The sequence below is a fragment of the Macaca thibetana genome, chromosome 13 (genome assembly GCF_024542745.1).
Source record: "Macaca thibetana thibetana isolate TM-01 chromosome 13, ASM2454274v1, whole genome shotgun sequence".
NCBI classification, from domain to species: Eukaryota; Metazoa; Chordata; class Mammalia; order Primates; family Cercopithecidae; genus Macaca; species Macaca thibetana.
The window spans coordinates 16,245,435-16,260,936 of record NC_065590.1 but is presented as its reverse complement, the minus strand read 5'-3'; the positions used below and the strand labels follow the sequence as shown (position 1 = coordinate 16,260,936).

Here is a 15,502-nt window from a genome sequence, read left to right as displayed (position 1 = left end):
CAAGCTTATGATCCAAAACTGGGGGCAAATAAGAACAGAGAAGAAAGGCGGACCCTGGGAGTGCCCTGAAATCCACACCCAAAAGGAAGTTTGAGATGATCTTGGCATCTGTCACTTTGATTTCCTTGAATTTCCTTCATCTCAGAAGGGCAAAGCTTAGACAAAACCTTGTCTCAAAATTATCCTTTCATTTTCATTTTTAGATAACTGACACTAAAGCTACTTCCTTATGCAGGACAGAGCAGTTGGATACTTTTTAAAGATATTTCTCACTTATAACTGTAATTAAGGGTGAGGTTTTTCATATGCATGCAATTTCAGAACTTTCTTGGCAGTCGTTTTTGCTTGGCTTGTTGCAGTTACACTGCAGACAGGTCTGTAGCTTTCGTTCCCACAATGGTCATGTCACTTTCAGACTAAGAATCCTTTGATCTTTACTGTATGGATATTTATTATATCTCAATGATGATACCTACTTTTTTTGTTCTATTTTTCTTGCAATTACTTGCCTTCCAAATCAGAGCTTAAAATCCAAAGATAAGGAGCAAATACAATGTGTTCTCTTTGAAGTTGGAGGCAGGTCTTTCTCGTCTTTGTACTGTCTGAACACAGGGCCTTGACCTTGCTTTGTAGGCACTTATGGCATTATGGATTTGATCTGTGGGCCCAGCTACACCATCTAAACCAGCTGGAGAATTTCTCTCTGTGAAGGGGACAGTCTTTTATTAAGTTGGACTAGTATTTCCCACCCCACCCTCATTCCCATAAAGTGTCTGTGTGTGAAAAAAGAGTTCAGTGAGCAAATAGAGTTATAAAATATTGCATATTATACCACCTTGAAGGTCCAACATGTATACTGGCAAGTTCAAGGCTCTTTGAAGTTCAACAGAAAATAAATCTGTTTAACTTTGACCCAGAATCGCCTAAACGTTAGGCAGAGACACATTTTTATACGTGCAATTTTTATGGAGCTCATTGCTTTGGGTTTATTGCTCCAATGCTAGTTTACTCTTCGTTTTCAAAGGGTATAGATCTTAGAAGGAATCTCATAGCAGAGATTCTTATAGCCTTGAGACAGCATGATACGTAGAACCAAATTTTTTTTTTTTTTTTGAGACAGAGTCTCACTCTGTCGTTCAGGCTGGAGTGCAGTGGCACAATCTCGGCTCACTGCAACATCTGCCTCCCGGAAAACCAACTTCTTTAAAGACTCAGGGAAGCTGCAGTGTACTTGGCCCAAGACCTTGGCCTCCTAACAAGTTCCCCTAATGAGCTGAGCTGTGTGCCTGGATGTTGGCATGTGCCCACCACCTCTTCCTTTCTCCTTTTCTCCCTCTTTCTCACTGTCAAAGGAGAGCAGAGCATTTGAACTGGCGTTATCTTAAAGTATGAGGAATAGGCAAGGTTCTCATGGCCAACCAGGGATCTGAACCACTTCTGAAACCCAGGGATTGATCAAATAGGGTACATTTTGCCTGGAGGAGAAACCTACCATGGAGGTAAACTCCATGAATGGGTCAAATAAGCTTCTTGGTTTGGGGAACTAGACAGCCTTGATGATTTTCTCTAATGCACCAAGACTTGAAAGATACCATAAAGTCAATTCTGTAAGGTTTTGTATTTATTTATAGAGAAAGAAGACCCAACTGTAGCACCACCTTGAACATGATCTAAGGATAATCATAGCCACCACTGATTACTTGCAGCATGCCAGATCATGTACTTATGTGTTTTACATAAAGGAACTCATTAAACCCTTAACAGTGAGACCGGGCGCAGTGGCTCACGCCTATAATCTCAGCACTTTGGAAGGCCAAGGCAGGTGGATCACCTGAGGTTAGGAGTTTGAGACCAGCCTGACCAATGTGGCGAAACCCCATCTCTACCAAAAATACAAAAATTAGCCGGGCATGGTGGCGGGCACCTGTAGTCCCAGTTACTTGGGCGGCTGAGGCAGGAGAATCGCTTGAACCCGGGAGGTGGAGGTTGCAGTGAGCTGAGATAGCGCCACTGCACTCCAACCTGGGTGACAGAGCAAGACTCCATCTCAAAAAGAAAAAAAGAAAAAAATAATAAACCAGTGAATGTCTTTTCCTAGAGTGAGCACTCTAGCAAATTAAACAAACTCAAGGAGGGGGTCATGGAGTCCCTGATTTATAGCCAGCTGGTCAGAAGTACAGGTCAAACTACCTGGGGCTTGTGATTTGCATCTGAAATTGGGGGGGCTCTTGGCGGCTGAGCCCTCACCCTGTGGGATCTGACACTATCTCCAGGTGATAGCATTAGAATTGAACTGGGTTGGAGAATGCCCAGCTGGTGTCTGCTGTGGAACTGACTGGTTGTTTGTAGGGAAAAATTCTCATACACTTCTTGGTGACCAGAGGTCACAGAAGCCTTCTGTGTTGACTATTGTGGTGCGGGAGCAGAAAAAACAGCTTGTTTTTTTTCTGCAGGGGACATTTCTGGGTCCTGATGTCCACTGCCTATTTAGATTTGGAAACAGTCTCTGGATGGCCAACCCGGGTGCCCCCTTGGTCATGAATGATGGACTGCTCTCTCCTTAAGGATTGAGATGGTTCTATCCTTCACCATCACTAGCAAAATGACTGGCTTGAGAGTGAGTGACCAGGGAATACAGTTACCAATAGAACTGCCTTTGCTGTTCATTGATGACCTGTGACATCTGTCACCTACATGACCTGAGACTTCTTTCTGTCTCTGAAATCAAATTTCCAAAATTCAGAGATAAAGACATGTTCCTAGAACTTTGTTTCAGCTTTCACAACCCCTACAATTTCCATTTGAAAAGCCAGCCCAAATGCAACATTAGTTTCCTACACCAGAGAACATTATGATTATAGAGGTTTGGAAAAGGGGAGGAAGGTGTCGTATAAACCCTTAGTTCTGGTTATTTTTTTCCCTTTGTTTGAATGACATTGACTTTTAAATAACATACAAATAAAAGTAAAACCAGAGTTTTGAAAATTGAGCAAGTTGTACATTTGTCACACTGAAAGAAAAAAAAAGTGTCAGTGCCCTCTTCCAGGTAGATTTTAGTCAAACTGCTTATAATTTCAAAGAACAGGAGGCCACTCATGCTGGTTCAAGGGCAGGTGGCAGGTGGACAGTGTCAAGGGACAATGTGACTGGTGTATTGTGCTGTGGGTGGTTCTGAGGATTGAGGGCTCAAGGAGTCAGTCTTGTCTGCCATCTGGGTGCATCTACTACGTGCTCCCTCTCTTCCAGAAGCTTCTTTAGGACCACTGTAAGTGCCATGCCCTCATAGCCCTAGCTTGCCAACACCCCCCAAAACTTGAGGTTGTATCCTGTCCCTACTCCCTTTTGGTTCCATTGGCCATGGCCTGAGTGAGGAAGGAATGCTGTGAAAGTGTGGCTTCTGGCCCCAGACGTGGGCAGGACGGCTTCCCTCAGAAGGAACTATAGACATGCCTGCAGTTTGCCTGGCCGTCAGTGTTTTCATTTCCTCTTTTCCTCTCTGTCCCCAGAAAGAGCTCTTGGAGGAAGTTGGCCAGAATAACAGCCGAGCTCAGATCTCTGTTCAAGTCCACAATGCTACGTGCACAGTGAGGATTGCAGCCGTCACAAAAGGGGGAGTCGGGCCCTTCAGTGACCCCGTGAAAATATTTATCCCTGCGCACGGTGAGAGCTATACCCAGTAAGGGCTGATAGGGTGTGATGGTCCAGGCAGTACACAGATTGCCAGAAAGTAACCTGGGGGATGGATGGCTGATTAAAGAATGAAAAATAAGGCTGGGCTTATCTCAACACTTCAGGAGTCAAAAGCAGGAGGAGTTGGAGACCAACCTGGGCAATGGACAGCATAGTGAGACCCTGTCTCTACAAAAAAATACGTATTTTTAAAATTTGCTGGGCATGGTGGATCATGCCTGTTGTCCCAGCTACTTGGGAGGCTAAGATGGGAGGATTGCTTGAACCCAGGAGGCAGAGGTTTCAGTGAGCTATGATCACACCACTGTACTCTAGCTAGGTAAGAGAGCGAGACCCTGTCTCAAAAAAAAAAAAGGAAAAATAAGAATCAAAAATACTTTTTCCACTGATAAAGATAGGATATGATAACATGCTTTATAGAACTGCTGATACCCATAGGTCCCTCCTGTAGTTACTATTAATGGTAATAACTTACTTGGGAGATCAGTCTTTTCAGATGCCAACTTTGGCTTTACTTATTGAACTTAGTTGCAATGATATATACTGTACATGACTGAATTTTAGATAAATGATATAGCTAATCCTTAGCTGTCTATAATTGGGACAATTTATTTGCTGGTGCTTGTTTTGCTGTGTTTCAAACAGTACTGCTTTGCCATGTTTTTACCCATTCAAGCCTTGGGTAACATGCCTTGTGCTTTGTCTGCACAGAATATGAAATATTTCCTATGGAAGCCATCCTCAGACTGTCCTGGGCCCACTGAGCTAAGTGCCCAGCCATGCGTGTTGGCTTTTGCATGTTGCTGGAATGTCCTTTGGCACGGTGCCACCGTGGTACCCCAGGTGAACCAAGTGCTGTGCTCACTCCATAACCCAATGGAGCCACTTTGTTTGACTCTCACCTTCCCTAGGTTGTTTAATGTTAAATGACTGTCATAAAGTCCATGCATAGGCATCTAGATCAGTGTGCTTATACATTAAGTTTTTGCCAAAAATGACCTTTGTACCCAATAGCAGACAGAACTTGTGAGCAAATGACTGAGTTCCCACCTGTCTGTTACCAGGGACCCTCAAACTTGCTCTCCCTTTTGGTGCTGAAATGGAACCATATTACGTTCCTGCAGCCCATAGGCACAGTTCCTGGGAAACACTAGTAACTGGTGATGGGGAGGCAAGATGTGTCTACCTGGTAGAAATTCAAAGACACTGAGATTCTGCCTGGACATGGTGACTCACGCCTGTAATTCCAACACTTTGGGAGGCCAAGGCAGGCAGATCACTTGAACTCAGGAGTTCAAGACCAGCCTAGCCAACATGGTGAAACCCCATCTCTATCAAAAACAATAACAACAACAACAAAAATTAGCAGGGTGTGGTGGCATGCGCCTGTGGTCCCAGCTACTTGGGAGGATTGCTTGAGCCCGGCAGGTGGAGGTTGCAGTGAGCCAAGATCACGCCATTGTATTTCTGCCTGGGTGACAGAGTGAGACCCCATCTCCAAAACGAAACAAAACAAAACAAGAACAAAAACAATGAAATTCTGATTCTAAAGGGACAGCTTAAAAAAATCGGAGTTTAGGCTGGGCGCGGTGGCTCATGCCTATAATCCCAGCACTTTGGGAGGCTGCGGCAGGCGGATCCCTTGAGGTCAGGAGTCCCAGACCAACCTGGCCAACATGGTGAAGCCATGTTGGCTATGCAGGCATTCCTTACCTTGCCTGGCTCCAGTATGCACAAATTTCAATTACCACAGTTAAAAAACAGCCATGCCCCAACAATATAGTTCAAATTTTAGTCACCATTCTATATTAACTATAATGGCAGAAAGCATAAACTCGGGCGGCTGGCTCTTCAGGCCACCAATCACTGTAGAAATAACAGATGCACATCACTCTCAGGACCAATGGCGTCATTTCTTTCAAAGTCTGTTGTGATTGGTCACTGCGCCTTTGTCATTCTTTTTGTGCCCACCTAGCGGAGACATGTGGCGGTGTTGCCTCCTTGTCTCCCAGGGACAAACCCACATGCCATTTTACAAAAATGGGTAATTGAAAGAGGGAGTTGGTGAACAAAGGTAAAAGCACAGCAAAGAAATGCAAAGTGATAGTGTTCAACGTAAAATTTGAATTGAATGTAAGACTATGGAAAGTTGTTACTGCCCCCGCTGATAAACGTTAGATGTGAACCAGCGGTCCTTAGTGAAGGTGAACTTATGCACATACATGAAGAGATTGTGACAAAAATGTTGAAAATGTCCCAGAGAAAGCGACACCGTCAAAAAACAACATTGAAGGAATACTGAGAGATATTTTACAACCTTGAAAGAATAAAAGATAAAGTATTAGCCGCGGGTCCAAACTTAGGAATGTGACAGTTCTCCAAAACAGAGAAACTATGTTTTTTCTGTATCATAAGTTACATGACTAGAAGGCAAACTATTCAACCTACTCTCGATCGTTTTTTACAAATAAATTACACTTTAATTTTTCATGTTTCTCACATTTTTAAACTACAGTGCAAGTAAATATTAGTTGTAATTTTTAAAATTTTCTTGTACATGTATAACTGACGTGAGTTTTCTCATTGATTTTTAAATTACTATTTTTAATTAACAATTGAAAAATTATATATACCTCTGGAGTACAACGTGACATTTTGATCTATATATACGTTGTGGAATGAGTAAATCAAGCTACTTTCCCATCAGTTATTAAGATCTCTTTGCATGGTGTCAGCTTACGCAAAGGGAGGCCTACCTGTATTTGTAGATTACAAAAGATTTAACTGAGTTCTGAAAGCTTTGACTATTTGTTCTTCCCTGTTACAAGTCAATGTTTCTCATATATTTCAAACCCGTGATTGGTCTATTGGTATTTTACCAGGTTGGGTAGATCATGCCCCCTCTTCAACTCCAGCGCCTGGCAACGCAGATCCTGTGCTCATCATCTTTGGCTGCTTTTGTGGATTTATTTTGATTGGGTTAGTTTTATACATCTCCTTGGCCGTCAGAAAAAGAGTTCAGGAGACAAAGTTTGGGTAAGTCTCCCAGCTAAAAATGTTTGCTCACTGCTATTGACCAGGTTGTTATACCAAGTAATTATGCCTTTCCTGTTGGGCCAGCTGCTCACATTGCTCCCAGGTGGCTGCCCTACCTTACGCATACCCTGGGCTCAGGCAGCTTCCTGACTTAGGCCATGGCTTACAGAAGCAGCTGCCAGCAAAAGCCAGCCCTGAAAAGGGTTCCTTTACAGAGAAGAGTATCAGTAGGCCTTTGCTACTCAAACTGGGTTGCTGTTAAGTGAGGACTTTTATTAGAAGCCTTAAAAATAGGTCGAGGGCAGTGGCTCACACCTGTAATCCCAGCACTTTGGGAGGTCAAGGCAGGCGGATCACTTGAGGTCAGGAGTTTGAGACCAGCCTGGCCAACAGGGCAAAACGTTGTCTCTACAGAAAATGCAAAAATTGGCTGGGCATGATGACACATGCCTGTAATCCCAGCTACTTGAGAGGTTGAGTCACAGGAATTGCTTGAACCCAGAAGGGTTGTTGGCAGGTTGGAGTGGGACAGATTGAGTGAGGAGTGTATGGCTATACTTTGGAGGGGGCTGAGCCTCCCTCTTTCATTGCTCCACCTTCAGAATGCTACTAGAACATCCCACTCGCTCCAAGACTTGCCATAGGCGTGGGAAGGGCTTAAGATTGGCAGCCAGGCTGCCCTTCATTTGTGTTCATCCCAGTCTTAGGGGTCAGTTACTTTAGTCTTTACAAGCCTATTCTTACAATTGTTATATCTTAGTATGTGAATTCTAAGAATGACTATTTTAAAGAAGTGGACAAAATCTGATCTAAATCTTGAACATATAATTGACTAAAATACATCCCAGGATCTTGGTGTGACATGTGGGCTCATCATAAAACAAGTACGGAGAACCTCTGCAGAAGCTGCAAGAGTAGCCCATTAATATGTATTAAAGGCCTGCTAGGCACTGGGCACTGCAGTTGCCTGGAATACAGTGGTGAACAAAATCCTGCCCTCATGGGGTTCACAGTTCGTGGGGAGTCAGGCAGTAGTCAAGCCGTCACAGAATAGATTAACAATGGCAACTGTAATAAATTCTATGTAAAGGGGTAAGAATGTGTCAGAAAAATTTGGCTGCGTGAAGAAAGTCAGGGAAGGCCTTCGTGCAGAAGTGGCTGACACCAGAGCTAAGATCTAAAGAAAGAGCAGGTATTCATTAGATGAGAGAGAAGAAGAGCATTCCAGCCAGAAAGAGCAGCACATGTCACATTACCAAAAAATGGGGCTGCTGAGCACAGCAAATATATTAACAAGATTACAATACTATTTCAAATATTTAAAAATAAAACTATTTCCAGGAACCCTTAAGCTCAGCAGAAGCTTAAAACAAAGACTTGTAACAGGTTATTTTTATCTCTGCCAAAGTCAGTTCCCATGGATCCTTACTACAAGATCTATTCATTTGTTCCTTTTGTAAAACCGCTTTCCAGCTCATTTTTAAATGAAAATACTTTTATTTTTACTTATAAAAATAACATTATATTTTTTAAAAATCAGATTACATAGAATAGTCAAAAGGAGAAAGTGAGACCCATCTCAGGCCCATAGTTGGTCTTGGTTGCTATTTTGGCGTACATCTTTCCAAGTGCTTTGCTTTTTGTACATCAGTATTTTTTTTAATTGTGTATCTCTTTGAAATAACCTATGTACCTAAGGTAAATTGAGATTAAATCTGTAATCTGGACTTTCTAATTCATAATACTTTCCCACCAATTAGTCTAAAACAGTGACTAAATGGATTATTAAAATAGGCTTCATTTTTTATTTTTAATATTAATTCTTTTTTTGAGACAGCATCTTGCTCTGTCGTCCGGGCTAGAGTGCAGTGGTGCAGTCATAGCTCACTGCAGCCTCATCCTCCGGAACCCAAGTGATCCTCCCATCTCAGCCTCCTGATTAGCTGGGACCGCAGTCGCACACTACCATTTCTGGCTAATTTTCTTACTTTTTGTAGATATGAGGCATCTCACCTTGTTGCCCAGGCTGGTCTTGAACTCCTGGGCTCAAGTGATCCTCCTGCCTCAGCCTCCCAAAGTGCTGGGATTGCAGGCATGAATCACCACGCCCAGCCTTATTTTTAGAACAGTTTTAATTTTACAGAAACATTGAGAAGATAGTACAGAGACTTCTCATATGCTCCATACCTAGTTTCCTCTATTATTAACAGCTTACATTATTAGTGTCACACGTGTCTGTGTGAAGAGACCATCAACAGGCTTTGTGTGAGCAATAAAGCTTTTTTTTTTTTTTTTTTTGGGACGGGGTCTTGCTCTATCACCCAGGCTGGAGTGCAGTGGCACTATCTCGGCTCACTGCAAGCTCCGCCTCCCAGGTACACGCCATTCTCCTGCCTCAGCCTCCCGAGTACCTGGGACTACAGGCGCCTGCCATCACGCCTGGCTAATTTTTTGTATTTTTAGTAGAGACGGGGTTTCACCATGTTAACCAGGATGGTCTCGATCTCCTGACTTCGTGATCTGTCCGCCTTGGCCTCCCAAAGTGCTGGGATTACAGGCGTGAGCCACCGTGCCTGGCCACAATAAAGCTTTTTAATCACCTGGGTGCAGGCGGGCTGAGTCCGAAAAAGGAGTCAGCAAAGGGTGGTGGAATTATTGTTAGTTCTTATAGGTTTGGGATAGGCAGTGGAGTTAGGACCAATTTTTTGCGGGCAGGGGGTGGATCTTGCAGAGTACATTCTCAAGAGTGGGGAGAATATTACAAAGTACCTTCTCAAGGGTGGAGAGGGTGTATCGTACAAAGTACATTCACAAGGACGGGGGGAATATCACAAAGTACCTTATTGCAAGGGAGGGGAGGGTGTATTGTCACAAAGTCAATTGATCAATTAGGGTGGAGCAGGAACAAATCACAATGGTGGAATGTCATCAGTTAAGGCAGGAACTGACTATTTTCACTTCTTTTGTGGATCTTCGGTTGCTTCAGGCCATCTGGATGTATACGTGCAGGTCACAGGGGAAATGATGGCTTAGCTTGGGCTCAGGGTCCTGACAATTAGTATAATACATTTGTTACAGTTAATGAGCCAATATTGATACATTGTCATTAGCTAACATCTCTACTTTGAGATTTCCTTAATTTTCACCTAATGTCCCTTTTCTGTTCTGGGATCCCATCCAGGACGCCACATTTTACAGTCAGTCGTCACATCTCCTTAGGCTCCTCTTGGCTGTGGCTGTTTCTTAGACCTTTCTTGTCTTTGATGATCTTGCCAGTTTTCAGAAGTGTTAGTTGGGGGTTTTATAGGATGCCCCTCTGTTGCAATTTGTTCCATGTTTTGCTGATAATGAGCAGGGGTTATGGGTGATTGAGAGGAAGAGCCACAGAATTAAAGTGCCATTGTCATCACTTCTTATCAAGGGTGCATATTAACATGATTTTTCACTGCTGATGTTGACATTGATCACCTAACGGAAGTAGTATTTGCTGGGTTTCTCTACCATGAAGTTATTTTTTCTCCCTTTCCCTACTGTTCTTTGGAAGCAAGTCCCTATGCAAGCCCATACTCACAGCGTAAGGATTTAACTCCCTCCACCCCTTACTAGCTACATAAAATATTTGGAATCCTTCACCACAGGAGATTGGTGTGTTTTGTTCCATTCATTCATTCAATCATATTTTCATAAGTATAAACTCATTGATATTCATTTTATACTCATAGTCTAGTATTACTTTAGTTTCTTGCTCAGATTGTTACAGCTTTGGCCACTGGGAGCTTGTCTGTTATTCTCTGTTCTTGATGGTACCTAGCTAGAGTAGTTTCAATATTGCCAAGTAAGTCTAAAATAAATCAAAGGAAAGAAACATATTTCTTCTAGGGGGAAAGTTTTTGTTGTAAAAGAGCCCATTGAAAAGGGGAAGCTCTGTAGCATCCTTGTGGAATCAGCACCTGCCCCAGTAGCCCTGTTTTTATAGTGAAGTATCTTTGTTTTCATTCACCCAGGAATGCATTCACAGAGGAGGATTCTGAATTAGTGGTAAATTATATAGCAAAGAAGTCCTTCTGTCGGCGAGCCATTGAACTTACCTGTAAGTTGGCTTTCATTTCTCTTTTTGGCAAAAGTTAAAATAGTTGAGAACAAAGAAAGAACAACAGACAGATTTCTAACAAAAGCCAAAGGTATTGAAGACGAATGGGTATTTTTAATGTACAAAATGTCTTTAAAAGCCGCAAGTAGATAGATATTGCTATGCACAGCTCTGCGGGCTAGTTTACTGGAATCAGGAGCTTAACCTGGGGTTAAAAGGACTCCTAATGTCATGAAATGTGGCAGAAAAGAGGAACCTTCTGGGGTGACAGAAGATGGGTAGAGGTCAGGGATTTAAAGAAAACTTATAACTAGCGGACATAATCTCGAGCCTCATTTCCTGTTTTCCTGGCAACCAACTCCGAGGATGATGTGCCAACATGCTTTATAGTAATTATGGTTTGAGCTTTGCTGAATCAGAGAGTGGGGGCTTCTGGTTTAAACAGTGGAACTAAACAGATACTAGTGTTCCTGAATAATTTCAGAAAAAGTATAGAAAGAACATGCAAATATTAACAAATTCATGCTTCTGGATTTTTGCCCCCAGTAAAGAAAATCTATGAAAATGACAGAATACAGGTTGCTATGAAATAGAAACTTGCTTGGTGTAGAATATTATTAGTTGCTTTACATTTCTAGTCTGTAAGTTTTGACTTTTAGATATCCTCAATTTTTTTTTAATTTAAAATTTAAAAATTTGTCATTTAGACCACTTTCTCTCCTTTATTGGAGAACCACTGGATAAAGTTTTTTCTCGGAGAACTAATATGTCCTAATTATCCACATTTTTTTTTTTTCTTTCAAGAGCTTGTTGATGCCTTAACTATGGTCCAGACTGAATCATTTGCCAGGAGTTGTTGAACTGGTCTCCTTCTGGTTAATTTCTCTTGTTGCCAACACAACACATCTATTATATACCTTACTATATTACATATTTTATTATAGAAAATCTTATTCTCCAATTCCTCAAAGTGCTCATTTTAGCCCTAGCTATGCTGTTATAATGAGGTTTCATATACAGTATGTAAAATAAGAGCTTGTTCTCTAGATGTTTTCTGTGGTTTGTGAGACTCCATCCATGGCATGGGAGGGTAGGGGAAATGTGGTTCTTTTGTATACTGTAGTTAAGGGTATAATATTAATAGTAAAGAATTCACTAGAAAGTACCTATTGACTTACTTACCTTCCTTACCCCTTTAAGTCAAAGGCAAACCACCCCTACATGAATCTGATTGCCGGCTGCTGCTACCACACTACAGAAAGAGAAATACGGTTCTAATTTTTGTAATTCTTCAGAATTAACCTTGCCCTGAAGGATTCATTATACTTAGTTTAATCATAATAAAGTATGAAGTTTCATTACTGGCAATTTGGGGAGAGAAATAATAGATACAAAATGAGAAAAGGGGCTGGCCGTGGTGGCTCACGCCTGTAATCCCAGCACTTTGGGAGGGCGAGGTGGGCAGATTACTTGAGGTCAGGAGTTCGAGACCAGTCTGGCCCACATTATGAAACCCGTCTCTACTAAAAATACATAAATTAGCTGGGTGTGGTGGTGCATGCCTGCAGTTCCAGCTACTTGGGAGGCTGAGGCACAAGAATCGCTTGAACCTAGGAGTCAGAGGTTGCAGTGAGCCAAGACTGTGCCATTGCACTCCAGCCTGGGCAACAGAGCTAGACTCTGGCTCAATAAATAAATAAATAAATAAATAAATAAATAAGGAATATTTATTTTATTTTATTTTATTTTTTTTTTTTTGAGATGGAGTCTCGCTCTGTCGCCCAGGCTAGAGTGCAGTGGCCAGATCTCGGCTCACTGCAAGCTCCGCCTCCCGGGATTACGCCATTCTCCTGCCTCAGCCTCCCGAGTACCTGGGACTACAGGCGCCCGCCACCTTGCTCGGCTAGTTTTTTTGTATTTTTTAGTAGAGACGGGGTTTCACCGTGTTAGCCAGGATGGTCTCGATCTCCTGACCTCGTGATCCACCCGTCTTGGCCTCCCAAAGTGCTGGGATTACAGGCTTGAGCCACTGCGCCCGGCAGGAATGTTTATTATATAGGACTTTATTTCATTTTAGTTATTAAGTGAAAGAAAGCATGCTGACAATTTTTATACATACTAAATTACTCCTTTTTCAGTACATAGCTTGGGAGTCAGCGAGGAACTACAAAATAAACTAGAAGATGTTGTGATTGACAGGAATCTTCTAATTCTTGGAAAAATTCTGGGCGAAGGTAAGCAGTTTAAAGTAATTCTAATAAAATGTGGGACAAAAAGGTAAGCAGTTTAGAATAGTTCTTTAACATGTATTTATTAAATAAAATACCATCTTAGGACTCTGAGTTATACTATGGATAGTTATAGTTTATTATTTAAAATGATAGACTATTGATTTTTGCAACTCAGATCTGGCAAATGAAAAGATTCTCTTCAATGCCTCGCACATACAGGTCCTTGAAAAATATTAATTTTCATTCTTCATTGAAAAGCATGTAATTCATTGATTAGTATCCTACGTACTTTAAGATTATTCCTCTAGTTCTTAAGTTTATTGTTCCTGGCATCTTTCTAATTAGGAACAAAAACGAAAATACATATTTAACTTGTTAAGTTGTTCTTAGGATGAATGATAATGATATTAAGAGTTTGTGCTTTAGAAACTTCAATTGTATTTTTCATGTTCTCTTCTAAGTGTCTTGGATCGGTTATAATGCTTAATAAAGTGATGAGCAAAGGTAGGCCCAAGCCACCCAAGCTCGTGACAAGCAGGAGCCTAGAGTGCGGTGCATCGCCCTGGTTTGCGATGCGGGTGGCCTGGGCCGGCTCTGCCTGGCTACCCGTGGGTGAGATGCTCTCATACCACGTGAAGCCAGCAGCCCTGGCACTGTAGCATTTCTGTGGTCAGGGGAGAATTTGCACAGTGTCCATACAGAGTTCTTTCACTTCACAGGAGAGTTTGGGTCTGTAATGGAAGGAAATCTTAAGCAGGAAGATGGGACCTCTCAGAAAGTGGCAGTGAAGACCATGAAGTGTGAGTTATCAATGATGAATCCCATTCTTCTGGGGTGGGCAGTTGCTTCCGTATTGGGTGCTCCATGAGGCCATATGTCACAATCTCAGTTGCCAGTGGGTCAGAAGGCAATGAGTAACACTGGTCACCAAGGGGGAATTACTATAATGAGCTCTTCATGCATGCATTACATATTCTTTTGTGGGTTTTTTTTTTTTTTTTTTTTTGAGACAGAGTCTTGCTTTGTCGCCCAGGCTGGAGTGCAGTGGTGCAATCTCAGCTCACTGCAAGCTCTGCCTTCCAGGTTCACGCCATTCTCCTGCCTCAGCCTCCCAAGTAGCTGGGACTACAAGTGCCTGCCACCACGCCCGGCTAATTTTTGTATTTTTAGTAGAGACGGGGTTTCACCGTGTTAGCCAGGATGGTCTCAATCTCCTGACCTTGTGATCCGCCCACCTCAGCCTCCCAAAGTGCTGGATTACAGGCATGAGCCACCGTGCCCGGCCTACATATTCTTTATACTCAAGGCAATAACATTTTTTTAAGTTTTACTAACTCCTGCATGCCTATGCATACATACTCTCTGTCTTGCTCTCTCTCTTTCTCTCACTGTCTCTCTCTCTCACTCTCTCTCATCTAGTAGAGCTAACAACTCCAAAGGAGAGCATGAATTGCTGAGGCAGTGGTGATCTGATGGCAACATCTGACCCCAGGGGTTGTTCTGGCCGACCTGTCTAGTGTGGTGGGGCCACTTCCTCATTTGAGGATGATTGCATGGCCCTGAGGAAGCTGTGGGCTGCCTGGAAAGTAAGTTCCCCAGAAGGAGGAGAAATACTTGGTCAAGGCATATGAAGAGTTGCTATCATAAGCTAGAACTTCCAAGCAAGATGGAAAGAGAGCCAGCAGTGGGGCAGGGAGGGTCTTGTAAATCATAGCCAAGAACCTGCTTTATCCTGCAAGGAGTAGAGCGCTATTAAGAGTCTTAACCAGCTGGGCACGGTGGCCTGTATCCCAGCACTTTGGGAGGCTGAGGCGGGCGGATCACAAGGTCAGGAGTTTGAGACGAGCCTGACCAACATGGCAAAACCCCGTCTCCACTAAAAATACAAAAATTAGCTGGGCATGGTGGCACGCACCTGTAATCCCAGGTGGCTGAGGCAGGAGAATCGCTTGAACTCAGGAGGCAGAGGTTGCAGTGAGCCTAGATCACGCCACTGGACTCCAGCCTGGGTGACAGAGTGAGACTCAAGTCTCAAACAAAAAAGAGTCTTAACCAAGTAAGAACAGAGCAGGTTACATTCCAGAAAGTTCACTTTGATGTCAGTGTGGAGGAGAACAAATTACAGTGTTGACAAAAATAGTGCTAGATGCACGTATATTTATTGCAGCACTATTCACAATAGCAAAGACTTGGAATCAACCCAAGTGTCCATCAGTGACAGACTGGATTAAGAAACTGTGGCACATATACACCATGGAATACTATACAGCCATAAAAAAGGATGAGTTCGTGTCCTTTGTAGAGACATGAATGCAGCTGGAAACCATCATTCTCAGCAAATTATCGCAAGAACAGAAAACCAAATACCGCATGTTCTCACTCATAGGTGGGAATTGAACAATGAGATCACTTGGACACAGGAAGGGGAATATCCCACACCGGGGCCTATTGTGGG

At 42.7% G+C, this 15,502-nt stretch overlaps 1 protein-coding gene across 2 annotated transcripts in view; it reads left to right on the top strand.

Moving 5' to 3' along the window:
• Positions 1–15,502, top strand: part of MERTK (MER proto-oncogene, tyrosine kinase) — a 135,373-nt gene that overhangs the window by 90,689 nt on the left and 29,182 nt on the right. For both annotated transcript variants that reach the window (XM_050753006.1, XM_050753007.1), the window contains 5 exons: positions 3,507–3,660; positions 6,573–6,726; positions 10,731–10,816; positions 12,955–13,050; positions 13,767–13,847. In XM_050753006.1, the coding sequence (XP_050608963.1) occupies positions 3,507–3,660; positions 6,573–6,726; positions 10,731–10,816; positions 12,955–13,050; positions 13,767–13,847 (571 nt within the window). The remainder of the gene's footprint in view (positions 1–3,506; positions 3,661–6,572; positions 6,727–10,730; positions 10,817–12,954; positions 13,051–13,766; positions 13,848–15,502) is intronic.